A 21,015-nucleotide genomic window follows, 5' to 3' on the forward strand; every position below is an offset into this window, starting at 1 on the left:
ACACAAGTTTGTCCCCTGCATCCTTGGCAAGGAGATGTATCGGTGCCCCCTCACGGGGGGGGGGCACAAACTTCACCACAATAGACACATTAGAAATTGCTACATTTTATTCAACCCAAGAATAAGATTACCAGATTTTTTCCCCCAATGAATCCAGGGATACTTTTCAACTTCAATGGATTTTGTATGGGGACTGATTTGTAAATCTGGGGACTGTCCCCGGGAAACGGGGACGTCTGGTAACCTTACCCAAGAACTTGAAGTGTCCCGAAGTGTTGCAGAGTGAGAAGGGGGGGGGACCCCAAAACCCTGCATGCCTTTGTGTTGAGGTGTGAAAAGGATTGGAAGTTTCTCCTGTGTATGATCTTGCTGCAACAGCAGCGGTGTGGCACCACACACAAAAATGTCATATACTCCACAGTCTCTTGAGGTTTACCTTAATACTGCCTTGCCATTTCTCTTACCGCTGAGCTCCCAGCTGTTGTCTAATGACTTTACACAGATAAATTTCTGGAGTGAATTTTACACACACACACACCCCAGACCTGCACCCCTGGCGGGGGGCTAGATTCACCAACCCCTAAGAACACCTCTATCACCAAGCACTGTATCTGAAGAAGTGTGCATGCACACGAAAGCTCATACCAAGAACAAACTTAGTTGGTCTCTAAGGTGCCACTGGAATGATTTTTTTAAATTTTATTTTGTTGTAACAAGAGAAAACACTTTTAAATGTCACCAGCAAAGAGGGGGAATGTGCAGTATTTATTTAAGTAAGGAGGAGAAAAGTTTTGCATCGGTTCTTCTTTCCTACCTAGGACCAAACTCTTCCCACTTCCCCTGTATATAAACTTCGAGAAAATTAGCGCCATATTTATTCACAGCGAGTATCACGTCTGCTTTGCCTTTACTCTAATCACAGTAATCTGAGTTCCATCTCATGCCATGATCCTAAATCAATAGTGCTAAAACATTCTGCACCCTTTTGGATTATTTCACGCCGGCTGATTTTCTCTCTGCAAAATGTGTACATTTTCGCGTTGACAGTGCAAGGTATATTCCGTGCTCTCTCTTGAACTTAGCAGGTTTTGACAGATTTATGTGAGGACAGATGGCCATTACAGGCTGAAGGCTGACAAGAGGCAGTTCAGAGCATTGTTAACACACTTGCACAAACTCTCAGCAGTGCGGCACTGTGCAGAATGTAATTCAGACTATAGCTTTTTTATTGCTGCCTATTTTCCTTTGTCAAAAGGGCCTGCTGTGCACAGCAACAAATGGCTGCCATTACCCGGGATGTAATGGGTGTCAGACAAATCACGTAACACAAACAATCAAGAGTATGTAGGTCATATTTCAACAGAGCACAACCTTAGCAGTATTTATGATTACTGCATTGAAATGTGCTCTATAATAAACAAGTACCTCTACATCACTCACACTTATGTACTTCTGCACAGCAAATCCAGTAGAAGTGGTACATGCTCCACAACAATGCTTCCCTTCAAACACCAGCCTTTTAATTTTGTTTTGAGGATATTCCTTCCCTTCCGCACAACCTCGTCCTCAGCTGCAATGCCACAGTGCTCTTCTGCATGATGGGAAGTATCCGAATAAATATGGAGGTTGCAGGTCAAGTCAGGAGGGTCCACACATCTCTAATTTGCAACCAAGTTTTGCCTAAAGCAAACTTTCAAGGCCACCCTTTTAAAGTTTTCTTGAAAAGGTCTTGCCTTAAATTGAATGGCCTTTGCAAATGCTACAAGGACAATCCAATACCTCTGTCTCCTCCTCTCCCTGCTTCTACCTCTGCTCCCCGTGAAGGATTCCCCAACTGCATGCAAGGCTGCTTAAACTGCCTTCCCCTCTCTGCCATGAGTTTCCTTGACATTTTCAATTTTAAAATGCACAACCATTTTCCTGCACTCCTGGAAAAGGTGCACATGGCACAACCGAGTACTGCATGCATCACTATTCCAAACATTTAATTACAGGTAGGTAGCCGTGTTGGTCTGCCATAGTCAAAACAAAATCAAAAATCCTTCCAGTAGCACCTTAGAGACCAACTATGGTAAGTTTGTTCTTGGTATGAGCTTCCGTGTGCATGCACACTTCTTCAGATACACTGAAACAGAAGTCATCAGACCCTGATATTTTGTGAGAGAGTGAGGAGGGGTATTACTCAGAAGGGTGGTGGGAATGGGGGATTGGCTGATGGGTGTGGAAAACCTGTTGATGACTGTTAACGTCTGCAATTAGTACTAAAGGAAAAAGCAAGGGGTGAGATGGCTAAAGATAGCTTTGTCATGTATAATGAGATAAGAATCCAATGTCTTTGTTCAGACCAGGTCTCTCTGTGGTTTTGAGTTTGGTAATGAGTTGCAATTCAGCAACTTCACTTTCCAGTCTATTTCTGATATTCCTTTGTATTAAGACAGCTACTTTGAGATCTTGTATACAATGTCCTGGGAGATTGAAGTGTTCTCCTACTGTATCTGAAGAAGTGTGCATGCACACGAAAGCTCATACCAAGAACAAACTTAGTTGGTCTCTAAGGTGCTACTGGAAGGATTTTTTTATTTTTTATTTTGTTTTGTCCAAACATGTAACACAGTTATGTTTTGTTTTGCTTTTAAGAAGAAGTTATCCAAGTGTAGACGCCCCTCTTGAACAGTCATTTGAATAGGAAAATTTGTGTCAGCCTGAAGGTCCTTTATCCAAATATCACTTTATCCACAAACTCATTAAGTGTTTTGGAATGGTGCTTCCATTTTTGGAATGGAAAGAGAAATCAAATGTTCCACAGAATGCACTTAGTCAGGGGTCAGCAAACTTTTTCAGCAGGGGGCCGGTCCACTGTCCCACAGACCTTGTGGGGGGCCGGACTATCTTTTGGAGGAAAAAAATGAATTCCTATGCCCCACAAATAACCCAGAGATGCATTTTAAATAAAAAGACACATTCTACTCTTGTAAAAACACGCTGATTCCTGGACCATACGTGGGCCGGATGTAGAAGGCGATTGGGCCAGATCCGTCCCCTGGGCCTTAGTTTGCCTACCCATGCACTTAGTGTATGTATGAACTGCTCTGACCAGTCTAGAAGAATTCTATAAATGCTTATACATTTGATCCAAAATAAGGTCCTCAAAGTAGATATAAATAAATAAGTCAATCTACTGTACAGTGGTACCTCTGGTTATGAACGGGATCCGTTCCGGAGGCCTGTTCGCAACCTGAAAGGTCCGTATCCTGAAGCCCCGTATCTGTGCATGCTCATTGTGTGATTCGGAACTTCTGCACATGCTTGTGACATCATTTTGCACGTCTGTGCATGCATGAACCACCAAACCCGGAAGTAACCCATTCCGGTACTTCCGAGTTCGGCACATTCGTATCCCGTGACGAACACAACACACAGCGTTCGCAACATGAGGTGCGACTGTACTGTACTATATACTGTACTGTGAGACTTATTATACAATAGCATACTATTCAATAAAACAATTCAACGTAAAGAATTCAATGTACAATTTTAAAAAAGCAACATAGCATTATTATGGGAATCAGGAATAGTTCCACTGGTATTTGAGGCCAAGGAAAGCTCAAGTAAATACAACTGCTTTTAACAGCTTGTGGAAGTTCAGTCTGCTCCCTCACAGATTTGACCAAAATGGGCTAGATTTACCTAGACCTGAATGTAACATTTTAGGCCTTATTTAATGTCAACGTGCTTTTGAAATTTATTCTAAAACTCTTATCCGTTTACAACACAGGTTTACACTGATGGCAATTTTTCTGTCAAAATTTAACATGACAGAGTACTTCAGCGTTAATGTGCAAACATCTGATAATGCGTCTCGTTTGTGGATGCATATTGGCGGGCTGTAGAGAGCTGAACTTCCTGGAGACATGCTGTGAGTATCAGCATTATTAAAAAAAAAAAAACAACAACCAGATTCTTTTACATCTTATGAGTTTGGAAATGGGATTATCAAGGGAAACATTATTTAAAGCCACTTAAGGCACTGAACACAAGATAATGGCCTGATTCAGTAAAAGAATCAGCAGGGCTTCTGTACGACACAAAACGGCAGAAGCTGGGAATGGATAATAAAATTAAATAGCCATCATATAATAAAGGACTACATGTCTGTTGAGCAGTCAGTTTAATCTTGTTGTCAGTACAGCAGAGGATAAATATAGACCTCTGGAAAGATCTAATAATTTACTAGATGGCATTCCCCTGGTCCACCACCTTCCGCCACCCATTCTTGCTCATATCACTTTATCGCTTTGTGGGTAGACAACCCAAACACCAGGCATAGGGGGTGGCCAGGCTGCAATTCAGAATGGCAACAGGAGGTAGGGGACACTTCAGATAATGGGACTTGTGCTTGGTGTGTGTGTGTGTGTGTGTGTGTGTGTTACTACATTGAACATCTGGAATTTGGTGACTGTCAACATTCACATGTGAATGCTAACAAACCCAGACTAGGTTTGGGTACATCTGAAAAGCTAAGTAATATACCGGTGACTCTTGGTAACTGCCTAAAATATGGCCCAAGAATGAGGAAATCCCAGTTTATTTTTTCCAGCATTCCCAAAACAAGGTTAGAAACTTGTGTGCCTCTTTCTCTTCTTTCTTTCTTTCTTTCTTTCTTCCCTTCCCTTTTTTAAAAACATAATTTTATGAATCTAGATTGTCAAGATAGTCTACAAATGAGAACCATGAAACAAATCTAAAACAGCTCTTCCTTTCTTTTTTTTGAAGGCAGGACACAAGATTTAGAACCAAGTCAAATAAATTAATGAATACTTCCCTGCCTGATAAGATTTCAATATGAGGCAAAAGTTGTGTTAATGTGCACTTTTTTGGGGAACTAGCATCTTCACAGTCCACTACTCTCTTCAGCTTTGCGGCAACATGCAGTACTGAAGGAGTGGGACAGGGGTAGGAAGGAAACAGATGTACACACATCTCAGGGTTGGAGCTTCTTTTCTAGATGGCATTTTTTCGGAAGATAAAACAAATGAAGGACAATATGGAGCCTACTGGCCCACAAAGTATACCCCATCTCTCACTGGGTTCCATACATTTAAAAGGTATGATTCAGCAAGTGGTAAAGGAAGGGAGGGGGTGGGAGCTTCTGCTGTGGCATGTGAGGTTGAGCATTTTCTTGATGTTCTCCCTGATCTTGAGAAAGACTTCATACTACAATAACCCGTCTGTCCTGTGCTTGAATAATTTCTGTGTCGCCTATATGACCAAGCTTCATCAACAAATATTAAATGATGTCCCCTGCAGGATACTCAGCAGAGCAACATCTAATTTCTTGAGCAGAATATGCCACCAGAACATGTCACACCAGCAGAACAAAAGTGTGAACTATCAAGATGCTTTAATGAAGAAGAAGAAGAAGAAGAAGAAGAAGAAGAAGAAGAAGAGGAAGAAGTAGTTTGGATTTGATATCCCGCTTTATCACTACCCTGAGGAGTCTCAAAGCGGCTCACATTCTCCTTTCCCTTCCTCCCCCACAACAAACACTCTATGAGGTGAGTGGGGCTGAGAGACTTCAGAGAAGTGTGACTAGCCCAAGGTTACCCAGCAGCTGCATGTGGAGGAGCGGAGACGCGAACCCGGTTCACCAGATTACAAGACTACTGCTCTTAACCACTACACCACACTGGTGTTTGTCGTTTCACAAGATGAATGCTCCTTTACTTTTTTATATCCATCTTTAGTGCAAAGGTGCATTTGGGAAGCTACTGCTTAATCAAGTTTTATACTGTCAGGGACCATATTTCCTCAAGGATAATCTATTGGAACTGTATGTCAGTGATGCGCAGAGCTGGGGTCTATGGGAGGTGGAGCCAGGGGCTTAAATAAAGACTGCCTTGTTTCAGATTTAACTGTGACCATTTCCTTAGATTAAAATTACCAATCATAGGCCAGAAGTAATCCCTGATAGTTGTTATGGGGTTACTGTCAAATAAGTATATCAACATTTATTGAAAAATAGTAACACAACAGACCAATACAGCTTTGAAAAGCAAATGAAAGCAATTCCTTTCTGACTTTAGTATGCTATACATACAACAGAAACACACCCATTTGTTTTCAGATGGCTGAGGAGAAAGCAAATATGATGGGGAAACCGTTTTAAAGGCCAACATCAATTTATCTGCATCAAAACAAATTCTGTTCTATTTGTTCTGAAACTACATAGAAAGAGGTGAAAATACTAAAAAAAGCTAAGAAAATCAAGGAGGAAACAAGCAGGGAGAAAGGAATTCTGATTGTTCCTGCCTTACCTTGCCACTGATTGGCATACTTGTCACCAGTGTAGGAACAATGAGGAAAAGTTGTATAATTACTGCGAGAAGCAAAACTACAGGGAACCAGGCAGAGGGCCTTCTCGGTAGTGGCGCCCGCCCTGTGGAACGCCCTCCCGTCAGAAGTCAAGGGAATAAACAACTACCTGACATTCAGAAAACACCTAAAGGCAGCCCTGTTTAGGGAAGTTTTTAATTTGTGACTCTGTATTGTATTTTGATATTTGTTGGAGGCCGCCCAGAGTGGCTGGGGAGACCCGGCCAGATGGGCGGGGTATAAATAATAAATTATTATTATTATTATTATTATTATTATAATTATGCAACTGAGGCCGAAGGTATATCTGAAGAGACTGACTTTGACGAGGATGTTCTGGTTTTAATATGGTGGAATTAAAACAGATTTTCTTTCAGGGAATATTTATTAAAACATAAGCTAAAATGTAAAAAAAAAGCTATATACACTGCAAGCATTGCATTTCCCTGGATGATTTATCCTCGGTGAAATTATCCTCATGGATACCTGCCCTGTTGGACAGTTTAGACAAGTTAAATTTGTTTTCATTAGCTTTGTGTACACAAAATTTCTTTAATGCTGCTAAGCAAGGGAAATACGATGATCTTCCTCACAGGGAAAAACAAACAAACATGAAGTAGCCATCATTCTTAAATAAATTATTCTGAAATGTCCATGGACAGACTCTGCTTTATATGGGAGACAAGAATGGAGCGAAGATTCATACAACGTACCGTGTGAATATTGCCACTGGTAGTACAAAGTGGGGGCCGGTTATGTTTTGCCCTAACAATTCTAATCTAGTATTGCATTGTCTGATTGCTGCATAGTTTCTGCAGCAAGGTAAATGGAAAACATTTGGGTGTATAATATATACTTGAAAGAACAGGCACTGGGGCTCTAGAGGCTATTTCCGCCCCCCCCCCTTTAAGCCAAATCTGAAAAACAGGATTTATTCCATGCATGCTTACACTGCCTATTTTGCATCTTTGCCATGATGCTCCCATAAATTATTTCAATACATTGCAGATCTCTTCCGGCCATCTTGAACCTGCTGTGGCCCAAACTGGGTAAAAAGTATGAAAGTTATCATCTCACTTCCGGCGGCGACGCCATTGCGGGTGGTCGTGGGCTGCTTCGGCTGCGAAGCACCCAGTCCATCCCGGGGGTTAGGAGCCCTGCCACCGCATAGCGGGGCTCCGGTTGGGGTGCGGGAAGAGCGTCCCGCACTCTGGGCTCCCCGGCTGTGCCCGTTGTGGCTCCGAACCCTTCCCCCGCTCCCCCTGTAAAGGGGGAGTGGGGGTGAAGGGACGACGGAGCCGGGCTATAGGGGACATGCCCCAACCGGGATGTAAATGCGGCGACAAAGCCTGTGATGAGCGTCTAAGTTCTACCTGTCTTTAACGAGCTGATAAGAACCCAGTGGCTGTGAGTATTTGATTGACTCTTTGTATTCTTGGAACAATCTGGGGGAAAGAAGAAAGGCAGCCCGCCTCCCTCCCTTCGGGAGATGAAAGAAATTAACTGTTTAAGTGACTGCTGCTACAATAATCAATAGAAAGTATCTGGAATTTGAAAACTGAGACTGTTGAGATTTCCCTTCGGGGGTTAACTGGGGAAAAAATATCTCCATTTGAAGTTTTGGTCTTTATACTCCGGCTTCGGAGAAATGGCGACGACTTGGACTGTCGTGGGAAAAAATTGAAACAAAGGAAGGAAGAGACAGGAACTGAAACTTGACACTCACCCTCCCTTCTAAAATGCTGGACTTTGTGTTTGCACTGGTATTGAACTCTGGTTTAAAGGATGAGGAAATGCTCACTGTCTTGAAGCTGGAACTGCTTAATCGGAAACTACAAGTTTTGAGTGGAATTATAAATAAAAAGGACTTATTTTCCACAGAGGAGGCTTTTCAAAAGTTTTATACAATGGAATCAAACCTTGGCAAAGAGCTGGGAGGGGTGCTTGAAGGATGGTTCGAAATGGCTGGGCAACTCCGGGAAAAAGAACCGATTTCTGGGGGTGGCAGCCCCGGAACGGGAAAATTTATAATATCCAGACTCCGAGGTGGCAGCTCGGGGGCAAGGGACATGGAATTAAGATTTCTACAAGAAGAAGAAGTATGGCACAAAGAAACGGAGGAGCCCAGAAAGGAAGTGATGAACACCCTGAAGCTCGATGCAAGGTTTGTTGTGAATGCTGCCTGGATCTGTGGACACTCAGAAGAAGACAATTGGAGATCCGGTTCTGGTGAAAGACAGAAAAAGACAATGGACAGAGGGGGAGTGGGTTGAAGTATTAAATGTATAATCCAAATGGTCTGTCATGGTATCCGAAATCGGAGTGTGAAGTCTGTTAATTATAAGTTTATTTTAAATAAGTAAGGAGATATTGAATCTTAAGTCAAAAGCAGCATGATAAAGGATAGAAGAAATAAGTTTAGTTATAAGAATGTTTGGTTATGATTTAGGTTATAATAGAAAAATCAAGATAATTGTGTTATTTTTAAGCAAAGCTAAAAAAAATTTATAGGGAAAAGTTGTTAAGGAAATAGTATATTGATTTAAAACCGAAGGTGAAAAGGCGGGGGAAGTCAGACGTCAAGATTCAGAAGTAGAAATATTTTTTTTTCTAAGGTATACAAATAAGAAGAAGAATCCTGACATTATGTGTATTTGTATTTGTTTTTTGTATTTGTAGGTGTGGGGTTGGGTTTGTGTTATATTATGAAAATGCTAATAAATTCTGTTTAAAAAAAAAGAAAGTTATCATCTCAAATTCTTAAACTGATGAGGCACAAAATGTGATCTTGGGACTGTTCCTTCAAATATATCTTACCTAAAGAAGCAGCAGGACATTTTGAGAAGAATTTTAAACCCAAAATTTAAGTTTACTACCTACAAAAATAGGAGACTCTTGAGAGTCCCATGGACTGCAAGAAGATCAGACCTATCCATTCTTAAAGAATAATGTTCAAACAGGACTACAGTATATTTGCATGAATGAGGGATGAAGCTTTTCCCCCACAGTAGCTTATCACACTGGTAAAAAGCAGCAAATATTTATTGATCTTGGATACTTGTCCCATGGACTGCAAGAAGATCAAACCTATGCATTCTCAAGGAAATCAGCCCTGAGTGCTCACTAGAAGGACAGATCCTGAAGTTGAGGCTCCAATACTTTGGCCACCTCATGAGAAGAGAAGACTCCCTGGAAAAGACCCTGATGCTGCGAAAGATGGAGGGCACAAGGAGAAGGGGACGACAGAGGACGAGATGGCTGGACAGTGTTCTCGAAGCTACCAACATGAGTTTGGCCAAACTACGGGAGGCAGTGGAAGATAGGGGTGCCTGGCGTGCTCTGGTCCATGGGGTCACGAAGAGTCAGACTGAACAACAACAACAACAAACCTACAAAAATAAAAATGGAAATGGCATAATCCCTGGGGAGTTGTCAGGAAATTCATTCCCTCCCAGTTCAGCTGATGGCCTATCTTGACAAAATAGATATACAATTAGTCTTGCAATCCCTAGGGCAAAATCCCAGATGATGATGATTATAGGTATACAGGTGAAACTCGAAAAATTAGAATATCGTGGAAAAGTCTATTTATGTAAGCAATTGTTTTCATCAGCTACTGGAGTTTAATATATGAGATAGACTCATGACATGCAAAGCGAGATATGTCAAGCCTTTATTTGTTATAATTGTGATGATTATGGCGTACAGCTGATGAAAACCCCAGAGTTGAAACTGTTAGTTTGGGGTTCTCATCAGCTGTACGCCATAATCATCACAATTATAACAAATAAAGGCTTGACATATCTCGCTTTGCATGTCATGAGTCTATCACATATATTAGTTTCACCTTTTAAGTTGAATTACTGAAAGAAATGAACCTTTCCACGATATTCTAATTTTTCGAGTTTCACCTGTAGAATGAATTTAAAGATTCAGCTTTATCAACACCTATCCAATAATAACTGGAGAGGGGAGCAATTTTATCACTTGACTGTGTAGTAAAGTAACCACTTTTGTTAGAATGGGGAAGGCAGCAGAGAGGAAGTGAGGGAAAGAGCGAAAAATCAAGGTAGATGCTATTTATATTGTTATATATAGTGTACTTCAATAGCGCAAGCAGGACCACTCAGCAGTGGGAGCAATGCAACCACTATTTAAACTGTTATAAACAATGCCAGGGCAACATTAAAGACAGCATCGAGGAAGAAGACACAACACTGCTATCTACTATAGGTTGGAATTAAATGGGCCCATTTCTGTTAATGACCAAAATAATAATAATAATAATAATAATAATAATAATAATAATAATAATAAACATTTCTATACCACTACAGACCCTCCAAGTGTCCCTATTTTCCAGGGACAGTCTCAGATTTATAATGGTCGTCCTGGTTTCTGATTTGATTCCCGAATGTCCCACTTTTCCTTAGGACGTCCCTATTTTCATTGGAGAAATGTTGGAGGGTAAGGAAAAGGACATCCCTATTGTCATTGGGGAAATGCTGGAGGGGACATCTCAGTTTGGTGTCACCTGCAAATCTGATGAGCATCCCCTCAATTCCTTCATCCAAGTCATTTATAAAGACGTTGAACAACAACGGGCTCTGGACAGAACCCTGCGGCACCCCACTTGTGACTTGTTTAAAAGGTGTTGTTTTCCCAATGGTTCATTAAGATTATATATATATATATATATATATATATATATATATATATATATATATATAAAACAAACAAATGTATATAAAATCAGAACATCACTTGCTTAAAAGTTATTACATGGAACCCCGTAAATATGCCAGGATTCTCTGGGGGGTGGGGAAAGTCATGTGTTTTAAATGTCTCCACATAGGCCTAATATATTCTGCACTAAAGAATATTAACCCGCAAAGAGTCAGTGAAACCACTCCCTTCACCTTTTGCAGACTTCAGGAGCGAGCAGAAGATATCTCAAAGGAAAACAACACATTTAGGCTGACATCCTAGGTGCATTTTCTTTGCAAGTGAACATTCTTGCAGGTAAACATAGATAGGACTGATCTGTTAACTACCCAACGGTCCGACTTTTTCAAAAAGAGTACATAAGTATAATATAATCAAGCTGTGGAAGGCTTCATAAAAAAGTGCACTGGCATTTGAAGCCTGAAAGGATCAAGAATAGGTTAGGAGTGTAAAATGAAGGTACAAGGCAGAGGACCATAATAAGACTAGATTTCATTATGAGTGGTTGGTTTTGGGTTTTTTTTTAAGTTGTGAAGTGCCCTTAACTTGAGAGAGGACAAGTTCACGGCAGGTGCAATACTATGGCTTTCAGACAAGGCTGCCGAGCTCTACATTCTAATACTCAAGATATCCTCAAAGCTCATACTTTCTAAAGTTAGAGGAAAAACAAGAGAATTGATTATTCCATTACTGCTCTGTGGTCTGCAAACGTCATCAAGAGAAGGTCACTGTCTGCAATCCAATACTAAGCTAGATGGTCCCTTTCCTGTTACCCAGCAAAAACGTTGTTTGGCAAAGTTTTATCCTATCTAATTCAAACAGGAAGGAACCAAATTCTAAAACACTGATCAGATGGTATAAATCTTCCGTTGGGCAGTCTGTGAGCCAGTTCACATATGCATTCATAACCCTTGAACACTCAGTCTTCAATTACCGTATTTTTTGCTCCATAAGACGCACTTTTTTCCTCCTAAAAAGTAAGGGGAAATACCTGTGCGTCTTATGGAGCGAATGGTGGTCCCTGGAGCTGAATTGCCCAGGAGCCAAAAGCAGATTGTGCTTTTTATTTTACAAAGAGAAAAGGGAGTGTTGAAAGGACCCGGCTCAGCAGCTGATCAGAAATAGATCGGGAGAGAGATAAGAGTCCCGGCTCCCTTTCAGCCCCGCCCTCCTTTGTTGAATGTGCTGCAGAGGGAGGTTGTTTGTTTCCCCAGCACATGTGACTGGCTGATTGGATTATCTGTCTGGAAACAGTAGAAATGGCTCCTTTTCCTAAAGATTTTTCAGAAATGTGAGTTAAACCCCATAAAAATGGGGCTTTTCCTCTTTGTTTTTCCCCCTTTGCAAAAGGAGCTTTGCTTTTCCCCCTTTGCAAAAAAAGCTGCAAAACCTTTAGCTGATCCTCAAAAAAACAAACAAACCAGGGCTTTTCCCTTTGCAAAAAAGCTGCAAAGCCTTTAGCTGATCCTAAAAAAAGGCCTTTTGCCTTTGCAAAAACAGCTGCAAAACTTTCAGCTGATCCTCAAAAAAGCCAGGGCTTTTCCCTTTGCAAAAAAGCTGCAAAACTTTTAGCTGATCCTCAAAAAAACAACAACAAACAAACAGGGCTTTTAGAGGAGGAAAACCAGAAAAATGTTTTTTTCCTGGGTTTCCTCCTCTAAAAATGAGGTGCGCCCTATGGTCCAGTGCGTCCTATGGAGCGAAAAATACGGTACTTCCCCCTAAATGTGTGAAATATTTCAAATGGAAAGCATCAAGTCTGAGGTAATATAAAAGCTCTTCCTGATTATTCTTGCATAAATGCAAGCCATCAACTAATGGCTGCAATCATGAAGTAATGAACATGCATGTGTGAATCAGCCCTTTCAGGTAAGAGAAGGCGGGAGAAAGGGAAATGCAACTAAAATTTAGCAATATATACGTCAGGGGACTGGGAATTTATTCCAGATAAATTATTTCATTCGTTTTTTTCCTCCCCAGACATTATACTAAGCTATGTAACAGTGGAATCATAATTCTAAAGCAAACCTCATCTTAAGGAACCGTGTGGGGGAAAACTGTTGTTAAAAGTACATTACAATTAATCTCTTAAGAGACCACGGTGACATATTGTTGTGCACTTCATAATGTCAAGCTAGCAATAAAAAAACCCACACAAAACACCCACATCTATATACATATCTGACAATGCACTTCTCACCTGCAGTTCCAGAGAGTTCCACACTTAAAGTTTGTTCAATAGTCTTGTTCTCAAATGGGGAACCCTTGGGATCACTGGAAGACAGGGCACATTTATAAAAACAAGCTGAAATGGAGTTGCTGTAGCCAAAATGTATTTAAAACCCCTTCCCTGTTGTAAATATTTACAGTTCTTGATACTTACTTTGGTGACTCGGGCGTCAAAGGAAGCGATAAACTCATTGGTTTGGCTGGAAAAGGGAGGGTGAAAAAGAAGGAAAACCAGGTGTGAAATATGGTGAAAGAAATTGAGAATTTTGTGCTGTCTTGAATTAATTTGGAAACAGACCTGATAGGAAATGTATGGCTGCTTTTTGAAAAGCAGCCCCACACCTTCTTCATTCCTAAAATTCTGCATTAAGCAAATATTTTGATGCCACCCCAACTGTCAATTCTCCTACCAAATATAGGCTGCTACTTGTGGGAGCAGAGAAACTCACAGCCGTTCTGATGTTTTGACTAGGAATTTCCAGTCCACACCAGTTTCAGCATTACTCTGGGATTCCCCCCTCCCCCTCAAAAAAGACAAACATGCATGAAAATTTGTATTTAATCACGTATATTTAAATGCATGTTAAATAACACACACATTTTTAAGCACATTTTATCCTTAAAAAGGCATTTTGGTTTCTTTTTCTTTCTTTCTTTTTTTGAGCCAAGACTTGTGTCACAACATTTGGAGAAGTGCAAAAATCCAAAGGATAATTATGTCCCAATCAATATATTAGTCTGAAAGGCGTACATTAGGTAAGTCTGCTTTAAAATGCACACCAATCTTTTCCAGTGTTTGAGCCTCTTGCCGCCGCCACGATGTTGATGACCAAAAAAACCCGCATTGCCATCTACAAACTCCTTTTTAAGGAGGGAGTGATGATAGCTAAGTAAGATGTTCATATGCCTAAACACCCAGAACTGGCAGACAAAAATATGCCCAACCTCCACGTCATGAAAGCAACACAGTCGCTGAAATCTCGTGGTTACGTGAAGAAACAGTTAGCATGGAGGCGTTTCTACTGGTATTTGACCAATGAGGGCATCTAGTACTTGAGGGACTATCTCCATCTGCCGCCTGAAATTGTCCCTGCCACCTTGCGTCGAAGTCGTCCTGAAACTGGACGACCCCGGACAAAAGGTTTGGAGGGTGAGCATCCTATTCGCCTTACACAGGGAGACCTACAGACGCAGTGCTGCTCCTCCAGGTGCTGACAAGAAGGCAGAGGCTGGAGCTGGGTCAGCTACTGAATTTCAGTTTGGAGGTGGATTTGGGAATGGACATGGTCAACCACCTCAGTAGAAATCTGTTGCTGTTTGGTTGCATCTTGTGTATAATACACAAGCGTCTCTACCCCCATCGTTCTGCCCGGACACTGAGGTCCAGTGCCGAGGGCCTTCTGGCGGTTCCCTCGCTGTGAGAAGCCAAGTTACAGGGAACCAGGCAAAGGGCCTTCTCGGTAGTGGCACCCGCCCTGTGGAACGCCCTCCCACCAGATGTCAAAGAGAAAAACAACTACCAGACTTTTAGAAGACATCTGACGGCAGCCCTGTTTAGGGAAGCTTTTAATGTTTAATAGATTGTTGTATTTTAACATTCTGTTGGAAGCCGCCCAGAGTGGCTGGGGAAACCCAGCCAGATGGCCGGGGTATAAATTATTTATTATTATTATTATTTTATAGGTGAAAATGCAAAAAATAAATAAATATGCACACCTATGACATTCTTCTCCACCCTAGTTCTGACTTGCACTTTATAGTACCAGTTACTGTGAAAAGAGGGAGAAGGGATGCAGCAGCAACAACACATCATGCATTAAATTTCGTTCCAGCAGCCACACATGTTTTATAGATAAAGAGATGTAAACTCCTCTGGAACCCTGAAACAGGTTGCACGGTTGATTTATGCCAACTGTTGTACACCTGCAATACAGACCCGAGACCTTAGAAAACTACACAGAGAGACACCCCCCAAAATGCACAGAACATAGTGTGAAAATGTGCTTCCCTCACATTTAATTTAGACTACAGTTCACGTTTCACTTGGATGTGACAGCGGCCGTATAACTACAAAGCAACAGAACTCTATGAATATTCAGTTGATTTCACTTGTACAATATACAGTTTTATATACAGCACTAGGAAAATAGGTTGTTTCTGTGAGGCCAAGACCCAAGCAAATATGATCCAAGCGCTTGCAAATTATTCTGCAAATAGGGGGAAGAGAGTCGCAGATGGCTTAAATTGGGGTTTAACTCCTCCATGCTAAAAACCCTGACATGAATGAACAACAGCACTTTTAGCAGTGAAACCTTCTGCAGTCCTTTGTTAGAAAACAATTGCGGTACCAATCTTTTGCTGCCCCTACACACACACACACACACACACACACACAACCTCCTCACCATGGAACAGCCTTTACTTGGCCAGGCAAAGTAATAATAAATAGAGTTGGGAGGGATCTCAGGTGTCATCTAGACCCTGCTCAATGCAGAACACAACTACAGCAGATGGCTACCCCGCCTCTGCATAAGGACCACCAACAAGGGAGACTCTACCATCAAGCAGACTATTCTACTGTCGTGTACCTACAGGAAGTTTCTCTTAGAGATTTGTTGATTCCCTGAAGTTTCCACCCACTGGTTCTAGTCCTGCTCTCTGGAGAAACAGGGGAAATGTCTGCTCCACCTTATGTGTGGTCCTGAAATGGGGTTGTACTGCCTCTGGACTTCACATATTGTATCACAGTGCGGTACGTTGGCTTGACAGCCAAGTCTTTACAGAGGGTGGTGAACACAACCCACGATATCATGGGCTGTCCCCTGAGCCCGCTAGATGACATCGCAAGGGATCGATACCTTAGGAGAGCGAGAAAAATTCTCAGGGATGATTCACACCCTGGCCAGCACCTCTTTAATCTTCTACCCTCGGGCAGGAGATACAGAAGTATAATTAGTCGTACCAACAGGCTAAAAAACAGTTTCTATCCGTGGGCTGTTAGGCTGCTAAATGGGAAATAATACAGTGCAACTGACTTTTGGGTGTGTTGTGCAACAAGCACACAGAGTGCAATGAGATTGAGTGTTTGTGGGGGGGAGGGAGGCTCGGTTAATTTCACTGTACACAGGTTGTACATTGACAATAAAGGTATTATTATTATTATTATTAAGCCATTTTTTTCAGGGTTTCCAGAAGCAGGAGCTTAATTTTGCCAGCAGGCGATTTCCTGCTTGGCTTGCTAAGTTATGCAGTTCACTCCAAAGGACCCACTTTTCTCCTGACCTGTCAGGTGCCACTCTTTGCCATCGCCAGACCCAAACTTTATCCTACAAGCACTCGTCCCCTGATCCACCACCATCAAATTTAAACCCTTCCCCCCCCCCACATCTCCCTCAGGTGAGCTGGTATGGATCTGGGCTGGGACCTGGGACTGTTCCCTTGCTATTTGAGCGCTGTTAAATTTCCTCTAGCAGGGCAAACAGCAGCTGAATTCATGGGGGGAGGGATAGTGCAGCAGGAAAGCATTAACAGCCTCCCCCCCCCCGGCAACATGGTTCCAATCTAGATCCACAAACACACCTCTGACTTGCCAACATTCAAAGGGCCAGCATATCTGATCACAGATGGAGATCATCTCACCTAGCTTGGCTCTTTCTCAATCACCGGCTTTGGAATGTGTGAAATGCTTCAACGGAAATGCTGCGCCATTTTATACAATAGTGGCAACACTGCCTGCATGAAGCATCTTTCAATTTCCCCCAGATGCCTCCTATCTGCATTTTCAGCAACAGAAAGGAGCTGCATGATGCAACGAATGGTTTCCCTTGAGCTCCTGTTTTTAGAATATCTACAAGATTTGGCTACGTTTGGAGGGCATCAGGGAGTAGGGACTGCAGATTTCCTCCTTCACCCCTGTTTTGCATGCAGAAGGTCTTTAGTTCCGTCCACAGCATCTCTAGGCTGGGCTGGCAAAAGCCACTGCCGGAAACCTTGGAAGACTTGCTCCCAGTAGTGTAGAGTCTACATTGCGGATCAGGGTGGGGAACCTTTGGCCTTCCAGATGTTGCTGAACTACATCTCCCATCAACCCCAGCCAGCATGGCCAACAGTCAGGGGTGATGGGCTTTGTAGTCTTTCTGGAGGGCCAAAGGTGCCTGCTATAGACAATAACCAGTTAAATGGGCCTGTGACTCTGCTTACGGCAGCTCCCTAAAAATTCAAGCCCCTGCTTCTGTGCTCAAAAATTACCTTCAAGTAGATAAAGGAGACTCTTGAGAGTCCCATGGACTGCAAAAAGATCAAACTTATCCATCCTTAAAGAAATCAGCCCTGAGTGCTCACTGGAAGGACAGATCCTGAAGTTGAGGCTCCAGTACTTTGGCCACCTCATGAGAAGAGAAGACTCCCTAGAAAAGACCCTGATGTTGGGAAAGATGGAGGGCACAAGGAGAAGGGGACGACAGAGGATGAGATGGTTGGACAGTGTTCTTGAAGCGACTGCCATGAGTTTGGCCAAACTGCGGGAGGCAGTGGAGGATAGGGGTGCCTGGCGTGCTCTGGTCCATGGGGTCACGAAGAGTTGGACACGACTGAACAACAACAACAAGAAGATAAAACAAGGAGTGCCACTTGGCCAGACCACATGAAGATACAAGTGCTCACTGCAGGAGGCAAGGACTAAGGTGGCAGTGGATTAACTGAGCATGGCAGAAGTAATCACAACATTGAATTGCTTCTTGCCCTGCAGATAAGAGAAGGCAGCCCTCTCAACTGGCATTACCATTTGGGAACAAAAAACCTTGGGGTGGGGGGGGGAGAAATCAATGTTTGTTTCCAACTCTGCTTGTAACCAAGTTCTACAACCAAATTCTCTCGCTCACTGACGCTGCAGCTACAGATGCTTGCTGATGTAACCGAGTCTCGGTTTCTTACCTTTGGAGACAAAGGCCGTAGATGACTTTTTAAAAAAATAATAATAATAGCAGGATCTTTAAATAAAGCCTACTTGGGCCTATAAGCCTTTAGAAAGTGGCATCAGGAGAAAGCAAGAAGAGGAACAACTCAGCTGGGAAAGAGAAGGGCATCTGCATTTTTTCCAACCCAGCCACAGCAGTTAGTATAGGACCAAAATCCCCTCTTAATACACTGGAGGATACTAAACGTCATTACGGATCCTTAGTTGGCCATAAAGTTTCTTGTTTGGTAAGTGAGCAAGAGGGGTCAGGATGGTTCCTACACTTGACACTGTTTAGAGAATAAAACAATAAAATGGTGGGGGGGGGGTTTAAAAATATAATAGGGCTGACACATTTATTGCCTATTCAGAAGCTGCAAGAAAGCTGTTTTTATTGTCTCTTAAGGAATATATTGCAAGTTAACAATGTCTTCATTTTAGTCCGGTGAAAATAAAAGAGGCCCCCTAATGAACTTGCTAGCGCAGCTTGTCCAGGGCAGTAATTATTTCCCAGGAACGCATCACTACTTTTGTGCTGCTGGAATCCTGTTAACCCTCAACTCCCCCATGGCTACAAATCCACCTTGAGGTTCCTTCTTCCCAATTGTCATTATCTTCAGCTTAGGACTGTTACATACGGGCCATGGGTGGCATTCACCAATGTATGTTGGAAGCATAGCCAGTCCTGGCTCCCTTACGACTCCCCTTTCAAGGGCCTACATTTGCAAACACACACACACCGCATTCACATTAGGCCTTGGACCCCTGGATGGTTAAATCCAGTCAAAGGCGACTATGGGGTTACGACGCTCATCTCGCTTTTCAGGCCAAGGGAGTTGGCGTTTGTCCACAGACAGCTTTCCAGGTCATGTCGACGGCAGGACAAGACCACTTCTGGCGCAACGGAACACCGCGACGAGTGCCAGAGCGCACAGAAACGCCGTTTACCTTCCCGCCGCAGCAGTACCTATTTATCTACTGGCACTGGTATGCTTTCGAACTGCTAGGTTGGCAGGAACTGGGATAGAGCAATGGAGGCTCACTCCGTCGTGGGGATTCGAACTGCCGACCTTCTGATCGGCACGCCCAAGAGGCTCAGTGTATTTTTAAGTATTCTTAAGTATTCTTAACAGACCTTAGGTGCTCACTTAAAAACCACTGTGTGTGAAGAGACTCTTTACTTGAGAAATCTTAAAACCTTTACCCCCAAACTCCTTGCACACAGAATGTGTTCTAAATGCATGTTATTATTAACAACAACAAGAGGAAGAGGAGCAATGCTAGTTAAAGATGCATCTTTGCATCTGTGTGCATGCACAAACATGCACAGCTAATGTTCCGATTTATGCTAAGCAATTAACAGGGAGCCCAGGCAGAGCTGGGCTGAGAGCTACATGGGTTTAGCCTCACCCCTCAAGAAGCATGACTCCTCTAGGCTGGTGAGCCTCCAAGGAAACACAGTGGCTCCATGCAGCCGGTGGTGGTGCAATGGTTAGAATGTCAGACCTGGGAGACCAGGGTTCGATTCCCCATGAAGCTCGCTGGGTGACCTTGGGCCAATCGCTACCTCTCAGCCTAACCTACCTCACAGGGTTGTTGCTGGGATTAAATGAGAAGTGGGAGAGCTGTGGAAGCCACCTTGAGCATTGTGAAAAAAGTTGGAAAAGAATGCAACAAATAAAATAAATTTAAAAAAGAATCCCCGCTACAGAAGTTCACTATGATCACGCAAGGGGCACAAAGGAACCACACAACCCTGAAGGACAAAGACTTTGAAATCACTATGAAATATCTTTTAAACTATCAGGACACAAAAAAAATTATGCAAAGGTTGCAAAAACCCAGTGTAAAATTTAATTTAAACACATGTCCCCACAGCTATGCTCTCACCTATGTTCCACTTCCTGGGATACTGTGAGACTTGGGCTAGAATGGATGCATTCTTAAGCACCAGCTTCTGGTCTATTTACAACATGATTAAGTGTGGCTTTTAGCTTCTAAGTCCACATTTGATTAAGAAGGAAATCAACTGCTTCAGAAAAACCAAAGAATTTTGATTTCAACTTTCTGAAAATGTCAGTTAATGCTAAATTATATTATTGTTGTTGTTGTTGTTGTTGTTGTTGAACTGCAAGTGCTTGGCAATCATTTTAAATCATTTTAAATCATTTCTAGCAGTTGGGAAGTTGAAAAATTCAATGCGCCCTACTCAAACAGTCTTTCGTTCATTGTATCTTCTGCACCTATCCTTCCGAAATTTTGCAGGGAACTTCCATAGGGATCCCTCTGCACTGTACGTAATGTTCAGGCAAGTTGCCCACAAAAGAAAAGAAGCTGCTAGGTGGAGGATTTCGGCCGACCCAGAGAGGGTCAGGCAATACTTCCTGGCTCCTGGAAGCTTTTAGAGATGGTCTGAGCTGGTAGGAAATGTTCTCTGGGAAGCTACAGGTTCCCTTCACCTCTCCCCACCCCACCCCCCCCAGGATCTGACAAGCCTACCTTGCAAATGATGCGTCTGAGAGTGCAAAAGAGCCTTCTTTTTAGATGTGAATTTGTCTCTGTTGCTGCTCCTGTTTTCTGTTGGTTTGGTCTGAGGAGGGTCATCGTTTGTAGTCAGATACTTGAGAAGCTCTGAGCAGGGACGTCTTTGTGGCTTTTGCGGTTGACAAATGCTCTTCGCTTTATTGCTCCATGAATTCTCAGTCTTAAGAAACAAGTTCACAATAAAAAGGGAA

At 42.5% G+C, this 21,015-nt stretch overlaps 1 protein-coding gene and 1 pseudogene across 4 annotated transcripts in view; one reads left to right on the top strand and one right to left on the bottom strand.

Moving 5' to 3' along the window:
- Positions 1-21,015, bottom strand: part of PPARGC1A (PPARG coactivator 1 alpha) — a 625,371-nt gene that overhangs the window by 18,527 nt on the left and 585,829 nt on the right. For all 4 annotated transcript variants that reach the window (XM_033160824.1, XM_033160823.1, XM_033160825.1 and 1 more), the window contains 3 exons: positions 20,780-20,984; positions 13,481-13,526; positions 13,298-13,371 (listed from right to left, as the gene is read on the bottom strand). In XM_033160824.1, the coding sequence (XP_033016715.1) occupies positions 13,298-13,371; positions 13,481-13,526; positions 20,780-20,984 (325 nt within the window). The remainder of the gene's footprint in view (positions 1-13,297; positions 13,372-13,480; positions 13,527-20,779; positions 20,985-21,015) is intronic.
- Positions 14,131-14,661, top strand: LOC117053233 (annotated as a pseudogene).

This window comes from Lacerta agilis, chromosome 9, assembly GCF_009819535.1.
Source record: "Lacerta agilis isolate rLacAgi1 chromosome 9, rLacAgi1.pri, whole genome shotgun sequence".
Taxonomy (NCBI): domain Eukaryota; kingdom Metazoa; phylum Chordata; class Lepidosauria; order Squamata; family Lacertidae; genus Lacerta; species Lacerta agilis.